At 38.7% G+C, this 20,192-nt stretch overlaps 1 protein-coding gene across 1 annotated transcript; it reads right to left on the reverse strand.

Annotated features, from left to right (window-relative positions):
• Positions 1-1,789: 1,789 nt before the first annotated feature.
• Positions 1,790-6,991, reverse strand: LOC140359589 (protocadherin-8). Its single transcript, XM_072444587.1, has 3 exons — positions 4,338-6,991; positions 3,458-3,656; positions 1,790-2,341 (listed from the first exon to the last, which is right to left on the reverse strand). Exons 1-3 carry the CDS (start codon positions 6,819-6,821, stop codon positions 2,028-2,030), a joined length of 2,997 nt encoding a protein of 998 aa, XP_072300688.1. The 5' UTR covers positions 6,822-6,991; the 3' UTR covers positions 1,790-2,027.
• Between the last annotated feature and the right edge of the window lie 13,201 nt (positions 6,992-20,192).

Genomic DNA, 20,192 nt, shown 5'->3' on the forward strand with positions numbered 1-20,192 from the left:
ATAATGAAATAATAATAATGAAAATAATAATAATTTAAATTAGAATATGAATTGATTAAACATAGTAAACAACATTTTTAAAAGGACAATTTTTACTTTTAGGTTTAGGAGATGGATTTTGATATTGTCTGATTTTTTGAGTCATTTCTGTTGTTTCTACCCTCTTTAGGTTGCAACCAATACCATTGGGAAACGTGTTTTGTTGTCCTGAACATCAAGCACCGAAATGTCGAGCCTCATTTTGTAAACGTACATAAATTAGAGGTAAAAGGTGTCATTTAACTCTTTAGATCCAATAAAAAAGCCACTAAAAACTAAACTAAAGAATTAAATACATATAGAAGTACTAAAAAAATGCTAATAATGTTAAGTGATAATTATCTTTGAATATTATCATCATGCTCCACTTCTTATTTTTGGTCCTATTCCAAAATGTAGAATGTATTTGTCTACAAGCTTTCAAAGGGAAGATACAACATGTTATAACATTATTAGTGTTGGTGTATTTAGCTGCAGTATTAGCAATAGTCAAAAACAAACTCAGAAAGAGAAAACTGTAAATGAATATAATAAAAGGTCCAACTGAAAAAATGGTTCAACTAAAAAGCTCTTACAATAACATTCATTTATTATTTTTTTTGGGCCCACTCTATTATCCTTTTTTGTAGAAGTGAATTGCTTGATTTGGCAAAAGGATGGCCTGGTCAAGGTTACTTACTTCTTATCAAAAAAATGTTAAAGGAAAAAAAAAACGCACAGTAAGAATAAAATGGATTCAAATTTGCCATGCCGCTGTTGCTTAGAAACAGATTGAAGCACATTTTTGGGATAATTGCCAGGCTGCGGAGCAATCAGAAAGGTGAGGACATTCGTTGACCGGAGTTAATGGCATTGTGTACCATGAAAAGAATTTGACATTGGCTTATGCCTGCTGTCAATTCAGCTGTGACCATTAAAAATAGGGAAACATAGGTTTTATTTCTAGTGGATTAAGCAGGTTTAGGGAAGTATTCAGCCAGCTAAATTAGGGTTTTGTGTAGGACAATGGAGAGTTAACAAGACGCCTGAACAACCACACATTCACTTATCAGGCAAAACATTATGACCAGAACAACATGATACTGCTGGTCATCATGTTATATGTTGTAGCGGGACAACACATAATAACCACCGGTCTGTTACCAACCGTCTGTCGAAGTTTGTAAAATGCACAGACCCACAGATATACTCAAAAAATGACTACTACCTATAATCAGAACTCATATCAAAACCGTGGAACATAAATATGGCAACATTTTACCTCTCTTGAATAGTTTTATTCTTCAGCTTTAGCAGAGCTACAGCAAAAAATCATGGAGTAATGTTAAAGAGATAAAGTGTCTTGCCCAAGGACACAACAACAATATGCACAAACAGCATGGGACAGATGCGCCGACCCTCTTCCAACTGAATCATAGACAACATATTGTTTCATTGTCACCTGCATATTTTTAAACTGAAATTGTCACATTTCAGTTTAGTTACTAATTGTCACAGTAACTAACCTACAACACTCAAGAACTCCAGTTTATTATGCTCATATTTAGTGGCCCAGCCATTACTATTGATGAAAGTATCAATATTTTTCTGTTTATAGCACAAAAACTCATTAACTGTCTGCGTTACTCAATGTGCACACCTTTAACAAGAAATCATATTTAATTTAACCATTTATTTGTGCAACAGTGTGACAAAAATCTTCCACAAACAAAGTTGATTGTTTTCACAACAGAGATTCCCCCCTTTTTCATTTTGTTCACAGGTCATCATGCCCCTTTATATATTAATAGCACATGCTTGTTTTTGAAAATTTGTAATAAAGTCTTTGTACATGGTTATGAAAAATATATTATATACAAAATCTTGCATATTACACAATAAACAGTCTGACATGAGCCAAGACACAGATGACGCATTACCAAAAAAACACCGTAACATGGAGTTTGAAAGCTTTTTACAGAATTACTTTCACAACATTTACAGTTCATTTATGAATTGTTGTATTCAGGAATGGAAATCTCATCCGTCTCTTGTATCCGGGCTGGTGTGGGCGGACCAACCAATATGTAATCAAATTCTTGGTGCTGGACTTGTTCGTACACACTTTGGAGTGCGTTGGGCTTGGGTATATGGGAAGGGTAGTAGTTCTCCCGCCGCGCGTCCCGTGGGAGTGAGGCAGTCTTGTTGAAAGTGGACAGGTGGGGCGCGCAGGCCAGGCTGGTGTTGGGTCGAGAGGCCGAGGGGCTCCAGCAGCGGTCCGAATGGCCAAGCACTTTACATTCACTGGTACAAGCCCAAAGACCTGTAAAAAGACAGACAAGGAGATAAATGCATGGTTAAGTGGGCTGAAAGTGTTGGAGTGTCCGCTGCATTATCTATGAACACATTACGCTTTGCTCAATATATAAAAGCCAAGGCTGTATTTACAAAGAAGATATATAGGATAACAGTCTCAAATGTCATGTTTGAATGTTTCAATTCATTTTTCCTCATTGATTGTACTCAGCTTTCAGGGTCATACTAGAGAACGGTCTGACTCTGAATTAATAGTTTACATTTTAAATTCAGTGTTTTTTTTTATTGAACAGTTCTTCTGCCTGGATGTTGTCACAAGTTGCCTCCTAAATAAACTCACCATCTGATATCTACAGTGCGAGATGATTTCTGACAACCAGCAAATGGGAACAAGAGGCATCCTATCTCTGTATTAGATGTGGTAAGAAAGGCTTTTAAATCAAGTCACTGCATGAATAGGAACAAATCCTAATTTCGAATCTTCTTCTATAGTTTACTTTACTTACATGAATGTGAGACAAGATGTATGTAATATTCAGTTTTCATCACATCATGTTTTCATACATACACAAATCAGACATTTATGTGTAAAGTTGCACATAGTAGGGACATCCAAGTTGGAAAAATGGACAAAGCCAGGTTTAAATGTCCTGCTTCATTTTGTTAACATATTAGAAACATCAACAACAAAATAGGCATCAACAACGTCTTCTTTACAATTTACAAAATCTTGTAAAGACTGTGACGTTTGGTGAGTGTATGTGCTTCTTTAAGTCTTTATGTTCCTATGTGAGAATAATGCATTTTGAAAAACAAAACAATTACAGTGTTGCAGATTGGACAATGCTGTTGCTGCCAGGTGAACATGTATATGTTGAGAAAGAAAACTGACCATCAAACAAAGAATTTTAATTTGTCATACTAGTTGGAAGAACTAAACTTGATCTTGAATGATCTGTTTTTGTAGAATGTCTTCATTCCGAATGGATACAAATAATGCTGTTTTATTTTACACTGCCTTTTCCTTCTCCATTTATTTTTGCATGGGACTGACACAAAATGTACACTGGCTTTTGACCTTGTGTATCTTTTTCCATCTGAAGCACATGCTGTATTGACTTACTGTTTGTGGGCGGAGACTCCTTCTTGTGCACGTCGGCGCTGATGTCGCTATCACTGTCATTGAAGTCACTGTCCCCTTTGCCGCTGTCTTTGCCACTGATGTGGGGGTCCCGGGCTGAGATAGTGGTGAAAGAATTGCCCTTCCAGATCGTAATAGGTCTGACAGTCTCTTTACCATATCCTGGCAGTGTGGAGTAGCCCTGCGAGGACAAAGGAAGATGTTTATACTAAACTAAAGCAAAAAGGAATTATTCACAACTTAAAGGGAACATGACACACATCCTTTAAACTTAATTATATTGTCTGAAAGCAACCAGTGCCTTGGCAGAGGTGCACCCCAAATCATTGTTGATGTTATAATTGGTTATTTTGCATAGATGCTACCCTTTGCAACAGTGCCTCAGCCATTGTGTCCTTGAGCAAGACACTTTACCTGTCTTCCATGGCTGTGTATGCACATGCGAGTCAAAGTTTGGATGTAAGAATCTTGGTTTACCATTGATTATTTTGCATACATACAAGTGTTGTCACAATAGTCAAATTTCAAAATCTATTTAGATCTTAAGTAGGAATAGACTCGCCAATGCCATTTTTAGGCCACAATTTATGCATTTTTGAAAAAGGTAGATCTATCTTGTTCAATACTTGTTTTAGTATCGATTATTATCAGTTTTTTATACTTTTGACAAACCTAATAGATACTAACAACATTTTGACACACTCTATGCTGCAGCAGTGCCTTCCATGAGGCTATGAATGTGTGAGTCAATGTAAAATCATGGAACTCACACACGTTCAAAAGTGTCTTTATAGACATAAAGGTTATCTGACACATTCCCCTTTATCCAACTAAAAGTCTGAAAGTTTGGCTGACATTCTACCTTTAATTTCCCCTCCACCGTCCTGTTGTTGGGCTCAAAGATGCCCGCAGTTTGCCTGGCATCCTCACACCGGGCTTCAGTGGTGCTGGTGGTGCTGCTCGCCAAAGGAGCCGTCTCTGGAAATGGATGGGCATCAAACACTTTGCCTTTGTGGTTGGCAATCAATGAATCAATATGGCCGCTTTCCACTTTCCTCTCCACGTCTGGTGCGTCTTCTTTCTCTTCGTAGCTGTTACTCTCCCTTGGCTCCTTCCTGCGCCGGCTGCAAATGGTGGTAATGAGCACTATGGCCAGGAGGAGGAGAGAGCAACTTCCTGCCAGGACGATAATAATGGCCACAGACATGTCCCACTCAAAGTAATCCTCGCTGCTATTCTCAGACGCAGAGGAAGGCATGCTGGGCAGACTCCCCTCAATAAAACTCAAGTGGATGACTGCTGTGGAAGTTTGTGCAGGAAAGCCATTGTCGCTCACCGCTATTGTGACTTTGACATTGTCTGAAATATCGTACGCAAGCTGCCGGCTTGCATGCAATTTCCCCGTGTCCTTGTTAATAGAGAAGCCCAGGTGCCCCCCCTCGGTGATTTTATAGGACAGCTGTGCGTTTTTGCCCTCATCAGCATCTGCAGCCTTGATGTGGGTTACCAAGTAGCCCGCAGGTGCGTCTTTGGGCAGGAAAACCTCGGCGGAACCCTTGTAAAGCGGGGGTTCAATTATAGAAGGCTGGTTGTCATTTTGGTCCACTATTTTTAGCCGGATGACAGCCATGCTCTGGAGCTGCGGCGACCCTCCATCTGTGGCCTTTACGTGAATGTCGAGCTGCTTCATAACTTCATAATTAAAACTTCTCAGCGCGTAGATAGAGCCCGAGACGGAGTTGAGTGAGACGTACGTGTTGACAGGGGAGCCCATAATGACGCTGTCCACGAGTCTATACGTGATTTTGCCATTTAGCCCCAAGTCTGCGTCTGTTGCCTCAACAGTGGTTATGAAGGCTCCGGGGGCATTGTTCTCCACGACCGACACCTCATAGACGGACTTAGTAAAGTGCGGGGCGTTGTCATTCTCGTCCGTCAGTCTGATGGTGTACTGGGTGATTTTCCTCAAAGGGGGCGTCCCGAAATCTTCTGCCATCACAGTCAAGTTGTACTCGCTAATTCTCTCCCTGTCTAGCGGCGCTGCTGTCACTACCATGTAGCTGTCCTCGTACGCCTGGCGGAGTTTGAAGTGGTCGTGTCCGTAGAGCGTGCAGTGCACTTGGCTGTTCACCCCGGAGTCTCTGTCCGAGGTGCTGATGAGCGCCACGAGGCTGTCCTTCTCCGCCGTCTCGCTGATGTGCGCAATGCCCGTGGTGATGGAGGTCATGGGGGTGATGCTGATTTCTGGGGCATTGTCGTTTACATCCGTTATGTGGATTATGATTTTGCACACAGAGGGGATGGGGTTGGGTCCTAGATCTGTCGCCTGCACATCAAGCTCATAAGTGCGTTTCTCCTCAAAGTCCACGGGGTTCTTTAGAGTCAAGTGTCCTGATTTATTATCCACTTGGAAAAGTTCTCTTATTTCATGAGAAACCTTTCCGAATGTGTACATTACTTCCCCATTCAATCCCTCATCAGCATCAACTGCGTTTAAGTCCAGGATGACGGTGCCCACTGGGGCGTCCTCGGGCAAACTGACAGAGAAGCTGCTCTGGTCAAACACGGGGCTGTTGTCATTAAAGTCAGTGACTTTCACAGTGATTTTGGCGGATCCGGATCTGGGCGGGCTGCCCCCGTCTGTGGCCACCAGCTCTACAGTGTAAGAGGACTGAGTCTCTCTGTCTAGCTCCTTCATTAGCACCAATTCCGCATATTTAACCCCATCCGCTCTCTGGAGCACATCTATGGTGAAGTGACTGTTGACGGAGATCTGATAGCTCTGGATGTAGTTGAAGCCAACATCCGCGTCTACAGCCGGGTCTAACGGGATCCTGGAGCCCACCACAGCATTCTCAGAGATCTCCACTATAGACTCCCTGTTTGGAAACTCCGGGGAGTTGTCATTGATGTCCTTTATTTCCACCTCAACGTGAATCAATTTGTAGCGCTCTTTTGAAAAATTGACCACATCAAAAGTAATGAGACACTGTGGAGAGTGCCTGCACAGTCTCTCCCTATCAATTCGTTCTCCCACACTGAGCTCACCATCGCTTTCTCTCACCCTGATGAATGAATCGTTGAATTGTTTCATCATCCTGAAATTGGACTTAGAGGAGTGAGACAGACTCAAGGACATGTCCTTGGCCAGGTTTCCGATTACAGAGCCCGGTGCGCTCTCCTCGTTAGTCTGATAGCGGATGGTATTTCCCTCAGACGCACTCAGAAAGACAAAGAAAAACTGGTAAAGAAAAAAGCTGAAAATCCACCGGTTCAGGCAAGTTAAAATGTTGGGTCCCATCGCGGCGGCGGCAGCGGCGCGGTCCGTCTCGGTGCGCAGCCTCATCCTCTGTGAAAGCCCCGCGCTCACGTCTTGAGCCAGCTCTCCATACAGCCGCGCTCTAATCAACTCACAACTGTGCCCAAAGTGAAAGTAACTCGCTCCTCGCGCGCAGCAGCCACTCGGATACGCTTGTTGCCTCGCCTTCAACACAGCTCCAAACTCTGCAGTGGCGGGGTTTATACGGCTCCTCATGCTAATGAGAAGAAGTGTGACCAATCCCTCGCTTTAGAATTAAAAATACCCCCTCTAAGCCTGTTTTAAGAGCAGCAACTTACAGAATAGAACGTAGCAGCGATAGGCTCTTGCTTGGAGACACCGTAGAGCCCTTATCACCTTTTGCAGCTATTAGAGGCTCACTGGCCACATTTACCAAAACACGTTTATTTAGATGGTGCCTATATGTCAGCGCACGGTTTACGCACGGGCACCAGCACAGACAGCTCAATTGCTTTTAACTGGTGAGTGTTTATTCGGTTGAGAACATCTTAATTATCGGGTGACATACTCCATAATGAACTGTCAGCTCGTGAGGGAGCAGTGGCCCCATCCATCACTTATAGACTACACAAAGGGCACTTGTGGGGATTTAGAAACGCGCACACCATGGCTCATATTTCAGGTGACTTTGGGGTTACTTGGGAAACAGGTGACACGTCATCGTCATTTGAGTCTGTGTACAACGTGCAGGCTCCTGGGATTACAGCAGCATGTTGCATGTAAAAAATAGATTTCACTGTTCTAAAAATATGGTAGATGCCAGACAAAGACATAATGGATGAACAATGAGATACAGATTTGCTTTTGTTCACAAAGACACTGTGTAGGCAAAATGATATGTATGTGTATGTCATTATATGTACTGTATGCACATAAATCATGACTTAATAAGCATCTAGAAAAAATAAATGAATACAGTAAAATACATAATGTAAAATAAAAACGTTATTCTGAAGGTCCTGCAAGTATACATTTCAAACAAATTACATACAATTAAAATAAAACCACAGAAATACAGAGAAATTACCCACAATGACAACAAAACAAAATGTGTCAAATGTGTGTTACCATTCTGGATAAATCTATTGAGGCTATCTTTTTTTTTACCACTTTAGGCCTGATGTACAATATGATATTTGATGAGGCGCCTGTAAATATGGCCTATTATGTCTATGCATGTGGTTGTTGAGGCAATAGAAAATTATGTAATGAATAGTTTGATAGTATTCATTGTTGGAGAGCTGAATGCGTTTCTGGAGATTACGTCTCCTAAAGAACATTAAAAGACTGGTCTGTGATGGAGAGCACTGTTCAAGGTCCTGCTCTGTGTCCACCTCACTGACAAAGACGTGTCCACCTCACTGACAAAGACGTGTCCACCTCACTGACAAAGACGTGTCCACCTCACTGACAATGACGTGTCTAAACAAACAGTGTCCTTTTCTACAATGTTTATAACAGTATTATATTTTTTTATTCTGTTTATTAATGAATACAGTTCAGGTTTAATACACATATTTATTGGCGTATATACATAAAATTAATCTATTTGTATTGTTGAAGAGAATTTCTATTGATGAATAGGTTCAAGTCTCGTAGCTCAATTCTTATTTTACACAGAACACTCTGAGGCTTGCACAGGGACATAGCTTTTCTCATGCCATTGTTCTTAAAATGCTTTTGTGTATAGGCTCATGGATTTGTTAAGTGACTATAATGCACTGTTATACACATAGCTATTTGTATGTCTATATTAACACACATTACACATACATTTTGGCGTTTAATCTTTAACCTCTCCCCCATTGTGACCTCAAGCCAAATCCGTTGACCTAAGGATGAACTTGCTCCATAAGCTATAGCTCTATGTCCAGATGTCGATAATGCTCTTGTGGCTGTATAAGAGCAAAAAGTTCTTGTCACAAGGTTTTAACATAGAAAATAGGATTAATCATGCAGTATTAACCACAGACAACCTCGTAAAACAATGCGAACAACTGAAAATGCAATTGTCTTTAAATGTAATTTTAAGATGAATACGTACTGATGAATAATGTACTATGTATTTTTTCTCAATTGAAATGTTTTCACTTTGCCAGGAATGGTTTGAATCCTTTTTATCGGATAGGTTCAAGCTTTTTGATGTAAACCAGAGCTCCTCACCTTGTTCTTAAGCTGTAATACAGGATTCAGTACTTTGCCCAATTCTGTTTTCACATGCTGCCAGTAGGTAAAATGATCTGAAGGCATTAACTTCCACTGCTATGCAGACAACACACTGTGCTTATCAATTAAACCTGATCAGATCGATCACATAGACAGACTCAATGCCTTCATGAAGGATAAAAAACCTGGATGACACTTGATTATCTACTTATTAACCCTAAAAATCAGTCAGTAAGTCAGTGTAGCTTCCAGTTCTACTGTAAGAAACCTTGGAGTCTTATTTGACCAGGAGCTCTCATTTAAAGCACATATAAATCAAGCCTGTAAAACAGCCTTCTTTAATGTGTGCAATATATAAATAAAATAAAAATAGCAACATATAAATAAAGAAATAGCTCTATAAAAAGCATTCAACTGGTTCAAAATGCAGCAGCAAGAATACTAACAGGAACTAAAAGAAGAGCGCACATTATGCCGGTGCTCGAGTCTCTTCACTGGCTCCTGTCGAGTTTAGAATCTGATTTAAAATCCTTATAAAGCCATACTACCTCACAGATGCTATAGTACATTATAATCTAAACAGAGCACATCACTCTGAAAATGCTTGACCTCTGGTGGTCTCAAGAGTCTCTGAAAGCACAGTAGGAGGTAGAGCGTCTAGATACCAAGCACCTGTGTTATGGAATTGGCTCCTGTCCATGTTAAAGAGGCCGACACAGTCTCTACATTTAAGACCAGGCTTAAATTGTTCCTTTTGAAATTGCTTATGGTCAGGCCAATTAGTGACAGAAATAAAAACCTACAGTTTTAGCTACGCTGGGGAAAGTATGGCATCTTGAGCTATCTTCAGGTTCATCCTCTTTTAATATTCAATATTTAGTTAATCTGTGCAGGGACGCTGCTAGCCATTTAAGTGCTCTATGCAGAAATGCTTAGTGGTGCCCCCATGCCTCTCACTTCGAATGTGTAAATATTGTGTGAGGGTTTGCAACACAACCTTAAAGTGACTATTCGCTCGGCCCCTGCTCCAGTGTCACCCACTTTTTTCTTTTCCTCTTCTGCAGAACAGATCGAGGCTCTGGAAAACACTACAGGCTGTAAACTATTGACGTTTTCTGTTGCATTTATGGAAAACATGATTTAGACATTTGTAAGAAGTTAAACCCCTTTGGCTTTGCGCACGGCGCGATGTCAGCTCAGCGGTTAGCAGAGCCAGCTGGACGCATTGCACATCTTGTTTCATTCTCTCTTTTTTGTGGTTTCTAATTGAATATGAGAATATGATTTTCATTATCTATCGACTGTTTTGCTGCTTGTGTTTTATAGAATATGTAGGTGTTCCCAGCTTTGCCCCGATCTGTTTGTGTCTGTTTAAAGTGTGGCTTGTGGAGCTGCCCGTGAGCACCTCCAACTTGGAGAGAGCGAGAGAGAGCGGCGACACTCGAGTCCTAGTTAGATTGGAATTGATTAAGAACTAAAGACAGAGTAGGCCTATTCCAGTCTCTTAGTTTAATTGCAAAAGGAATCGTGTAGAAATAGCCTTTTGTGCTAATACACACTGCCTGGTCAGGTTGGTGCCCCTCGGAGCACTTGATGCCTGACGCACTGCGCGTTATGCGCCTAATGGAAGCGGTGGCAGTGCATCTGTGGTTTAACGGTTTGTTTTGGGCTTCACAAAAAAGTGTGAATGGAATTGAATGTTCTACAATATGGCATAAAACATATCTCTCTCCATGGAAACAAGCATTATGACGCCACCAGGCCAATTAACTCTCAGAGTAAGAATGTTATTAACACAGTATCACTATATGAAGGGCGATATAACCCTCCTCCTTCCCTTTTGTTGCCCCATTCAGCATCCATTAAACTCAATATGTGCTATCATTTCTCCAAAAATATTTAATATTCTCAGTATCTTCTGTCTTTTATCATTATTCTAACTCTTAATGTGCCCCAGTTAACGATTTGACATTTTTTCACGTGTTTGTCAATTATTCAAGCTTGAGTACCAATACTGTAGTATATTTTTGGTAAACTCTAATGGTTTATACAGACTGGTTAATACAGACTTAGATTCTAATATCTGGTGTTCTGCTCTTGTTCTTTCAAATGAAAAAATATCTTTTTCATTTTTAAATGCATTTCACACTATATTCCGCTATCCACTTTTTAATACTTTCACAATGGAATGTACATTGAGTTCAGGATACTGTAAGCCGGAGTCGACAAGTCAAACCTCATTAGTCAGTAGATGAGCGAAATATAATAACCTTCTGCTTGCATGAAAACATTTGTCGGACTGTTATTGACACGTATCTCAATAAGCTAGAATTTCTGCCAATTACGTGTGGGCGGGCGAGCGCTCTCCTGTCAGGTGGTGCGGCGCCTCAGCTGGAGTTGATGATTGATTTTTCTTCATCACCATAAATAATGTTTGCGTTTCTTCATTCTCCCGGACGCAGCCCAAAGCAATCACACACACAACACGCAGCTTAGACATACAGATAATAAGTTACATAGGTGGACCTTAGCTCAAGTATTATCTCCGCTCTACACCAGGATTTTAATAGGACACGGTGTATTGTAGTTAAGAATTATTGCTCGAGCGTATTGCCGTGAACGATTTATTAGATAGTTATAATGCTACTGACACAATTCAGGCAGTAAGTGTAATTTAAAGCTAAGGTGTAGAAATAACAATAATTATGTGAAACAATGTTGAAAAGCTCCTCTGAGGCGTACAGTAAAGAAATGAGCTGCGGTAAACAGCATGGTAGGAGGGACACATTGTTGAACCGGCCTCATGACTAATAGAAAGACCCAGTGTGGTGCCATGCATTTGCTTCATAAAGTACACATTATCACTCCAGGCGAACAAGGCATGGCTGATTATATTGTTAACATGATCATATTTTAAGTCACACTGAATACAGTAATTAACTTGTTGATTACGAAACAGTTTCTTGCAACAAAGGGGTTTTCAAATGAGAGGACTTGCTGGGCAGAGAAGGAAAAATTAGGCACAAATGACTTGAGAAAGCCAAATGTAAACAGAGGAATATTTTTGATGGGGTCTTTAATGTATTAGGGGTATAGTTATTATATTAGCAAAGAAAACACATAATTAGATTAGATTTAAAACATTTAAACAAGTCAGTATATTGTGAAGAATTTACTGAGATATAACGCCAATTGATAATAATAATATTAGGGCTGGGCAACAATTACATTTTTTAATCGCGATTAATCACATTATTTCCTTGATTAATCACGATTATTCGCATTTTTATGTGCAAAATTCAAAACGAATTCAAAAGAAGTGTGAAGTGCATCAGCATTTTTATTCAGTAGCAGTTAAATAGAATATTACATATTCACTTGCCACGCAATCCTGAGCCACAATCATTAAAGATGAACAGGCCACTTCAGAGGTAACGTCAGAAACATTGTAATCTCATTAAACATTAGACACTCAAAACACATTTTAGGAGCAGCAGAACCAGTCTAGTACCAAATGTCCCTAAACCAGGAAACACTTCAGTACAGTTTGTACATTCTTAGAACTTGACACTAAAGCGCCATAACATTAGTTGTGCAAACAAACACTTAACCAGTTAAATACAAATAAATACATTGTGTACATTTTAACTTAAACAATGTTATCAAACACAAAACTAAAGCTTATTGCCACTGCCAGGGCATTGAAAAGAACCAGAAAAGTTTGTTAATTCCTAAAACTGGGTGTTTTTTTTACTCCTCTGCACTAAGCCAGTTGCTAAGGCACCAGATTATTCACGTTTTCAGCTGATAAAGACGCGCGCTGGGCCCTTCTCGCGGATCTCCCTAGCTACGGCCCCCGGCGGGACCTGCTCACGCGGGCCCCCGGCGGGACCTGCTCACGCGGGCCCCCGGCGGGTTGCCTCGGCTGGCGCCTAGCAGCTGACTTTGTAAAGTTAATAAACCAAAGCCATGATCTGCCATTAAACTCCATTTACACCACGAGAAAAGCAACACAGCACAACTCCTCCACTGCGCATGTGCAGGACGACTCTGACGCACGTCTGCTGCTGAGTGTATTCTACGGACATGAGTCCGGCGCGTCTAGAACGCGCGTCTGGGGCGTTTGTTTTTCTAATGTACACGCACTCAAATTCTGCGTCGGGCGCAGCGGTTTGTACGAGGCTTTAGAACTGGTGCGGACCAGGGGAATCCGACCTGCGTTAATGCGCGTCAAAATAATTGATGGCGTTAAATAAGTGATGAGTTAACGCGATAATAACGCGTTAACTTGCCCAGCCCTAAATAATATACATGAACAATACCAAGCTGTCATAGTCTGAAACCCAGGATATGACTAGTTCAGGGGTAAATTATTTAGGTTTAGTGAGTTAAGTGTGGGTTTAAAACTGGTGTTGTGTCACTAGGCAAAACATTTCACCCCAAGCAATTTATTTGTTGCTGATTGCAATGTTCCAGCACATAATTTTATTTTGTAGCAGACCATTTAAAATGCTATGTTCAGAATGAAGGTGAATGAAATTGACCATAACACATTTCCAATAATAAACTGACATCTGATTGAATTAATTATGGTTTTAAATCTATATCTAACAAAGTAATTTGATTTTCAGTTAGTTTGCTATTCTATTATAAAGGAAAACGTATACAATTGTATTAGAGCCTCACATTTATAATGAAAAATACTAAATCTAAATGTCCTTTGCTATCCAAAAATAAACAATGAACGTAAAATACAATTGCAAATGTCCTTAAACCAGGCTCTGAAATGACTCACATGTATCTGAGTGCTTTTCATTTGTGATATTCTGAGGTTCATCCCAGTTTCTCCATTAACATTGATTAAATTATGTTCCACTTCACTTAAGCCTCCATTTCAGAAATGTGAATGAATGTTTTTAATTAAAAACTTTTAAAGACCCGATAGCATCTAACACTTTACTGTTATTTGCTGTATAGTTCACTGTATATAACAATATTTATTTAAATTGGTCAAAATCTGGAAGAGTTTTCCTAAAGATGTGAGACAGACTCTACTCAGACAATGTTCAAAACTATAATAAAAACCATTTTGTTTAGCTGTGAATGTGACTGAAAGAATTTTATTTGCACTCCGACGTTTTATGTCTTTATCTGGTTCGTCATTTTTATTCATTTTTGCCTGTTGTGTGAATCACTTTGAATTGCCTTGAGTACGAATTGTGCTCTACAAATAAACTTGCCTTGCCTTTATTTACTCTTTATGTTAAATTCCCCACTATTTCCAATTGTATTTATTCTGCTTTTCTCCAAAACCGGTTTGAAATGGTAAATTAGTACAATTGATACAATAATAAGAAACTAAACATAGATATGAAAAAGTTTCAAACAATATAAATGACATTTTGCTAACAAGGCTACAGACAAAAACATACACTTTTCATTTATCGAACAAAGAAACAAAAAATGTCATTGAAAACATGAAAATACTTTAGTTCAACAGATTGAAATAATTCAATTTGTACCTTTGTCCATCTAAAAGAGTCTGCGCTCCTTTGAGAGATGGTTCAGGGCATAAGACGTGCCATTATTGTGCCAGATGGAATTGCCAATGGAAGTACAAAGTGAATGTGCTTACTGTTAAACAACATGTTCATCAATACGTGTGAATGCAGACGAGTGTTGACAGCTGTGACAAACCGTGTGACACTTGTGGCAAACCTCATCTTCATCACCATCACCATCAGACCATTGCAGTTCAGGCCAGGTCTCCATAGGTTTCTGCTTCATTTCACAGCTTCACAGTAAGATGTGGCGACGATATTGAATTTCAGTGTTACAGTTATTGGGAGAAGAAACATCACGGTTATATCACATATATCGATTATTGACACACAACAATATTTTCTTTTATTCTAATACATTACTGTTCCAAACGTAAGTGATTCGCTTTATGAATGCAAATTTTCTGAATGCAAAAGTATAAATGATTATGTTATAATCAGCCACATAGAAGCACTCTACATCTGAGTGTATTTTTTTGAAGAGCGGATTGATTTGAAATTACTTAATTTTACTTTGAAAATACTCACGGTTATTTGTTTTTAGTTCTTACAATTATATTGTGACCTGGATTTTTTTTTTTTTTTTAATAATATTGGGATTAATAAATAAAACCTTTTCACAAAATCAGTATATTACTATCTTAATTTGTATTAAGTCTATTATGGAAGTAATAGAAGGATTTGGTTGTAGTAGTTTTTAATTGTAGTTTCCAAACCAAATACATTCTACATTTAGAGTATGGGTGGTTATGTATTCATCATTAAAAAAAATAAAGTATTACAATTTGTGTTTTTTGATTGTCAAAAAAATAGTATCTAACTTTTTATTATTTATCATGTGCTGAAAATAGGGCACTAAAATGTACACAATGTGCTCTTTGTTCAGGAGCCCCAAAGCTATACATATAATGTCACTGAAAATAACAGCATTCTGTTATAAATCTCTCTGCATCTCACTATTGATTTGTGTGAAGACAGGAGCATTTGTTATAAATAAAAAAGTCTCTTGAGAGTGCACCGAGGCACTCCCTCTGCTTTGCATTGATGGACACACTCGAAATGGTTCACACATTTGGACCATAATGTCCCAGTTGTAAATAATCTAATTTATCTCATTATGTGTGGGATTTGTTGGTATCTTAGTACTTTTTCTTACAATGGTGCAAAGATATTTCAAAATAACCAAGGATGCAACTGACCAGTTCCTAAAATGACTGCATAACAATGAAGTAAAAATGTATTTCCTTTTGAATATTCAGGTTCCATATGTTTATGTCAGATGCCATTCCTCCAAGAACCATTGCCATCATTTAGTGTTTGGAGCATGAACAACAATGTGAATAAAACTTTATTAAATGTTATTGATCCACAAGGGAATAGATCTGAAAAGACTAAGGCGAGACACCACAGGCACAACTATTTTTTCAGTCTCAAAATATGAGCTTTCAACGACATAGCCCAATCTGCACATACATATATTTTATTATTTCATTTAATGAACTTCCATCCTCAGATTCATATAGCTGCAGTGCAATTTCTAGAAAATATTACATCTTCTACTAAACAAGATTTTAACAGATCTGGGTTTGTTGAGTTCTAATTTCAAGACTTATTCATTAAAGATTTAACTTAAAACATTTAAGTCAAATTTATTTATTTTTTCACACCAGTTTTCAGCAATAGCTAGTTTATTCAATCGCTAATAAAGATACATAAAAACTCCCCTCTGTAAATCAATTAGTATTTAATATGTAGAATAGAGCCTGGCTCTATTTTTTCAGATTTAATATGTCCCTAATTTGTGCAATTTTGGGAAGTTTTAAACATAAAATGCCTTATTTATATATGAGAACATAACATGATTACAAACAAGTAATACATTTGTATTCATATACGTAAAGCAGAAATCCTTATCTCTAGATTTAGGATTCAGTTCTATTCACTTGCAGTGACTCGCTTTTCCTAAAACAACATATGCACAATAAATACTGTCAATTAGACATCACTTAATATATAAAGTAAACAACACCTTTGCTGCTACACAGTGTAAGACTCCCACTCAGTTCTTGGTTCCAATACGCCATTAAAGTCCAACAGATGCGCTGAACCACACACCAATTACTTTATATTCACCTGTAATAATGCAATAAAAAGCTTTACTTTCACTTTACAGCTCATACTGTTGTCACTAGTATTCTTGTACGGGTAAGCCTAATCATTGTGGGTTGTTTTTTTTTCCTTTTATCAACTTGTACTTACACTGCCTCGTAATTGGAACACATTTGAGTTGTCTTCTGTCTCTATCAAAGTTATCAGCTACAGAAAAAAATCAAAACGGCATGATTTCAAAGCAAAGACATATATTATCAGACAATACTGTCGCAGTAAAGCAATAGAAGGAAGCCACTGGGGGGTTGGGTAGGAATAAAAAAATAGTTTCTTCTTTTGGCTTCACATGTAGGCTGATTTTTCTTCTAATGAGAACAGAGGTGATGTGGATTCGGTGTGGGCGAGTCTCTTTGGATTACACACAACCAGGTCAAACGGCTGCACTGATAAATGAATAGTTGTATACGACAATGCGGCAGCGGCTTGAACTGGGCCACGCGTTTGTTTATGTAAATATGATTAGGCTACTAAATGCTTGTTTAACAGTGGTAAAGGTTATTTAGCAGATGGAGGTTCTTCCTGGAAGTAAACAGTTACCGGCAGAGGCATTTGCATATCCTTGTTTAATTGCGCTGTCTAGTTATGGGGAGGTTGGAAAATTACTGAGAATTCATTCAGCTGTAAAAAGAATTTGTGATCCCAAAGACCTGTTCGAATTGCGAGCTATTTGTCAAGATTTTTGTCAGTTCAAGAGACAAAAGAGAATTTAAAAGAAAGAAAATATCAGGTTGCATATAATTAGTGCGCTGTCTTCTCAGTAGGGAGTTCTGCGGTTCAGTTCCCAGACCGGCTCAATGGATTGAAGTAATTTCTTCTCTATGTTCAGCAGGACAAGAACAAGAGCAAGAGCAAGAGCAAGAGCATGCTGTTATTGTGCCCTTGGGCAGGACACTTGCTTCAGGAGGATGACTGGGGTGCTTTGCCTGTCTGCCTTTTTTCTAAATAGTTTTAAACGGTAACTATTCTGTCAGTATTTGGCAGTATATTTGTGGTTCAGTTCAGTGGTCTACTCTACACAGATAATAATCCCCTGACACCTCTGAATTCCTTGATGTGTTCCAATCAAACGCTCACATGTTGGTCCCCGTTTCTTCCGGCCCATGACTTGAACGTTAAGCATATAAAAGGTCAGCGTTAGAGCCAATGCCTTACCTAGAGCGCCTTTAAATAGATGTTCTGGTCCGTTCTGTTGCTTGTCTATCTGACCTGTTTTTGCGTTCTGGTCTCCTCTGGGCACCAGAGTGATCGAGGGTGAAGACTGCACAACACATATGGTAATTATGTCAGTTTGATGTAAGTGGTAATGTTTGAATTTATTTAATTTTGGGTAAGGCGACATATATCTACTCATACATATATCATATTAATACTATATTATTAAGACATATATATATCTTAACATACATTACTTAATCCTGACTCAATTTGATTTAAGTCTACAAATCTTTTCCCCTATACCTACCTATACCATTTATCTCAGCAAAAAGTTCTTTTCTTCCTTGCGTGTATGACTAAATTGTGGATGTACATTCTTTTTAAACATCTCTGTGTTAGTTCTGTGATGATCAAATGATTTGGTAAATAGGACAGCGCTTACAGTCCTGTTAAAAATAACAACACAAATATTTAACTATATTGACATTTAACCACATTGACAGCCAAAGCAACTCACAATCTCATCATCAAGTCATTATAATAATCTGCATGATACCGATGAAAAAGTATGATAACACCCTTTGACTCGCAGAACATAATTATGTCAAGTGAAGCTATTTTCATTAAAAAGTTCCTTGCCAATTATTCAAGTGCCTCAAACAGAATCCCTTAGAAAGTGCAGAAAGAGGATAGGAAATTGTATGAAGAGAGGATGAAAAAAGTCTTACAGGAAAGATATTTCAAATTTACTGTTGGCCCACAGACACAATTCCATATTTAATGGGATTGTAAATGCGTTCAGTTTCAAGGGATGCTTTTGCATTTTAAGTTCTTCTAATCACTCCAGTCCATAATGTGCCTGGAGTAACGCCGCGACCGTCTGCGTTTGTAGAAGGCACTCAGCTCGGCGTTCTGTTACAAAGATTAGAAATCACAGGCAAATTACTCTGCGCTGGAGTGAAGCGCCAGAAAAAAACATCTTCACCAGGAAATTCAGGCCAACATATGGGGTTAAATTTTACCACTCTAAACATATTGTTTAGCTAAAAAGACCTTTCTGTTTGTGACCGTGTGCTTGAATGCAATACAAGCCAGTTCAGTAAAGACTATAATGTGGAATATGTTTATACAGACACAAATCACACCGGCGCTGTTCCGCATTTCTTTAAAAATCTCATTCACAAATACAGCTCTTAATTCATGGGGCATTTACCCTGGAACTAAGACTGTTGAGTCCAGATCTCAGGACTATATAACTCCACCATCATAAAATTGGGCTAATGAGTACTTCTTTATATCACCCGTTGTTGAGATTCTCAATGTAGTTAAAAGTACACAATTTGGTGATGGTGGCCCTTATTGTTTTGATTTCGCTCAAAAGACAAATCAATTCGCAAACTCCAAGACTAGAAAAAACATGTAGGGCCACTTTAGATTTTCTCCCCCAAATTCAGTCATTTGAATCAACTACGAACTCACCCGCAGCCGTGTCACACCACAAACCTAGAAGAGAGCGGTGGAATGTCGTTTTGTGCAGTGGTCTCTTTGCACATGAATGTTAAAGTAAAGCTTTATGTGTGTTCTTTAGGACGCAGCTAGGCCAAAACAAAAGATCTGCCTTTGCTGGAGAATTAAGGCTGATTACTGATACATTAAAATGTGCCAACTGATATCTCTAATACGAAAATGACTTATATAATACTGGTATATACACAGATTCCTAATATTTTTGTTAGATTTACTCGTGAAACTGAGAGTTTTAAAACAAAAATGGACATACACTGTATGTGTTCATGGATAAAACATGTGTATATGAAATTTGCATATCATTACATTATGATTTGTCTACAACTATATGGGTTGCAGTCGACCTAAACCCAAAATTGCTCTTTATTTGTCTCAGTGCCTAATGTATGGAGAAGAGGCTTATTGGATTTGCTCCACCTCACTCACAACATGGTAATGGGGTCATGAGCTTCTCCATTTATCCACGCCTTTTGTCTTCCACTGGTACCTAGACTCCTGCTCGTCTGATCCATGTAATTGCCCCATTGTGTCACCAGATTTGGCACACTTCCTGGGGTCATGACCTTTGTTAACCAATTCCTACTCCATCAACACTTATTTGACTTCGGGGAATAGATAAAGACTAGACTAAAGATAAAAATATATATATTTTTTTTAAATAAATAAATAATATATATATATATATATATATATATATATATATATATATATTAAAAAAATATATATATATATATATTTTTTTCTTGTCTCCCACTTGTAAAGTCTTTATCTATCCCCCAAAGTCAACTGACAGCTATAT

The sequence above is a fragment of the Eucyclogobius newberryi genome, unplaced genomic scaffold, assembly GCF_026437365.1.
Source record: "Eucyclogobius newberryi isolate DKJ021-1_F unplaced genomic scaffold, fEucNew1.0.hap1 SCAF_14, whole genome shotgun sequence".
Classification (NCBI taxonomy): domain Eukaryota; kingdom Metazoa; phylum Chordata; class Actinopteri; order Gobiiformes; family Gobiidae; genus Eucyclogobius; species Eucyclogobius newberryi.

Bases quoted from the DNA above. Each gene is read 5' to 3' on its own strand.
- LOC140359589 (XM_072444587.1), bottom strand. From the start codon at position 6,821: ATGAGGCTGCGCACCGAGACGGACCGCGCCGCTGCCGCCGCCGCGATG. The intron at 3,657-4,337 runs GTAGAATGTCAG...TTGTCCTCGCAG, and splicing joins CGGTGGAGGGGAAATTAAAG to GGCTACTCCACACTGCCAGG. The intron at 2,342-3,457 runs GTAAGTCAATAC...GTCTTTTTACAG, and splicing joins GGAGTCTCCGCCCACAAACA to GTCTTTGGGCTTGTACCAGT.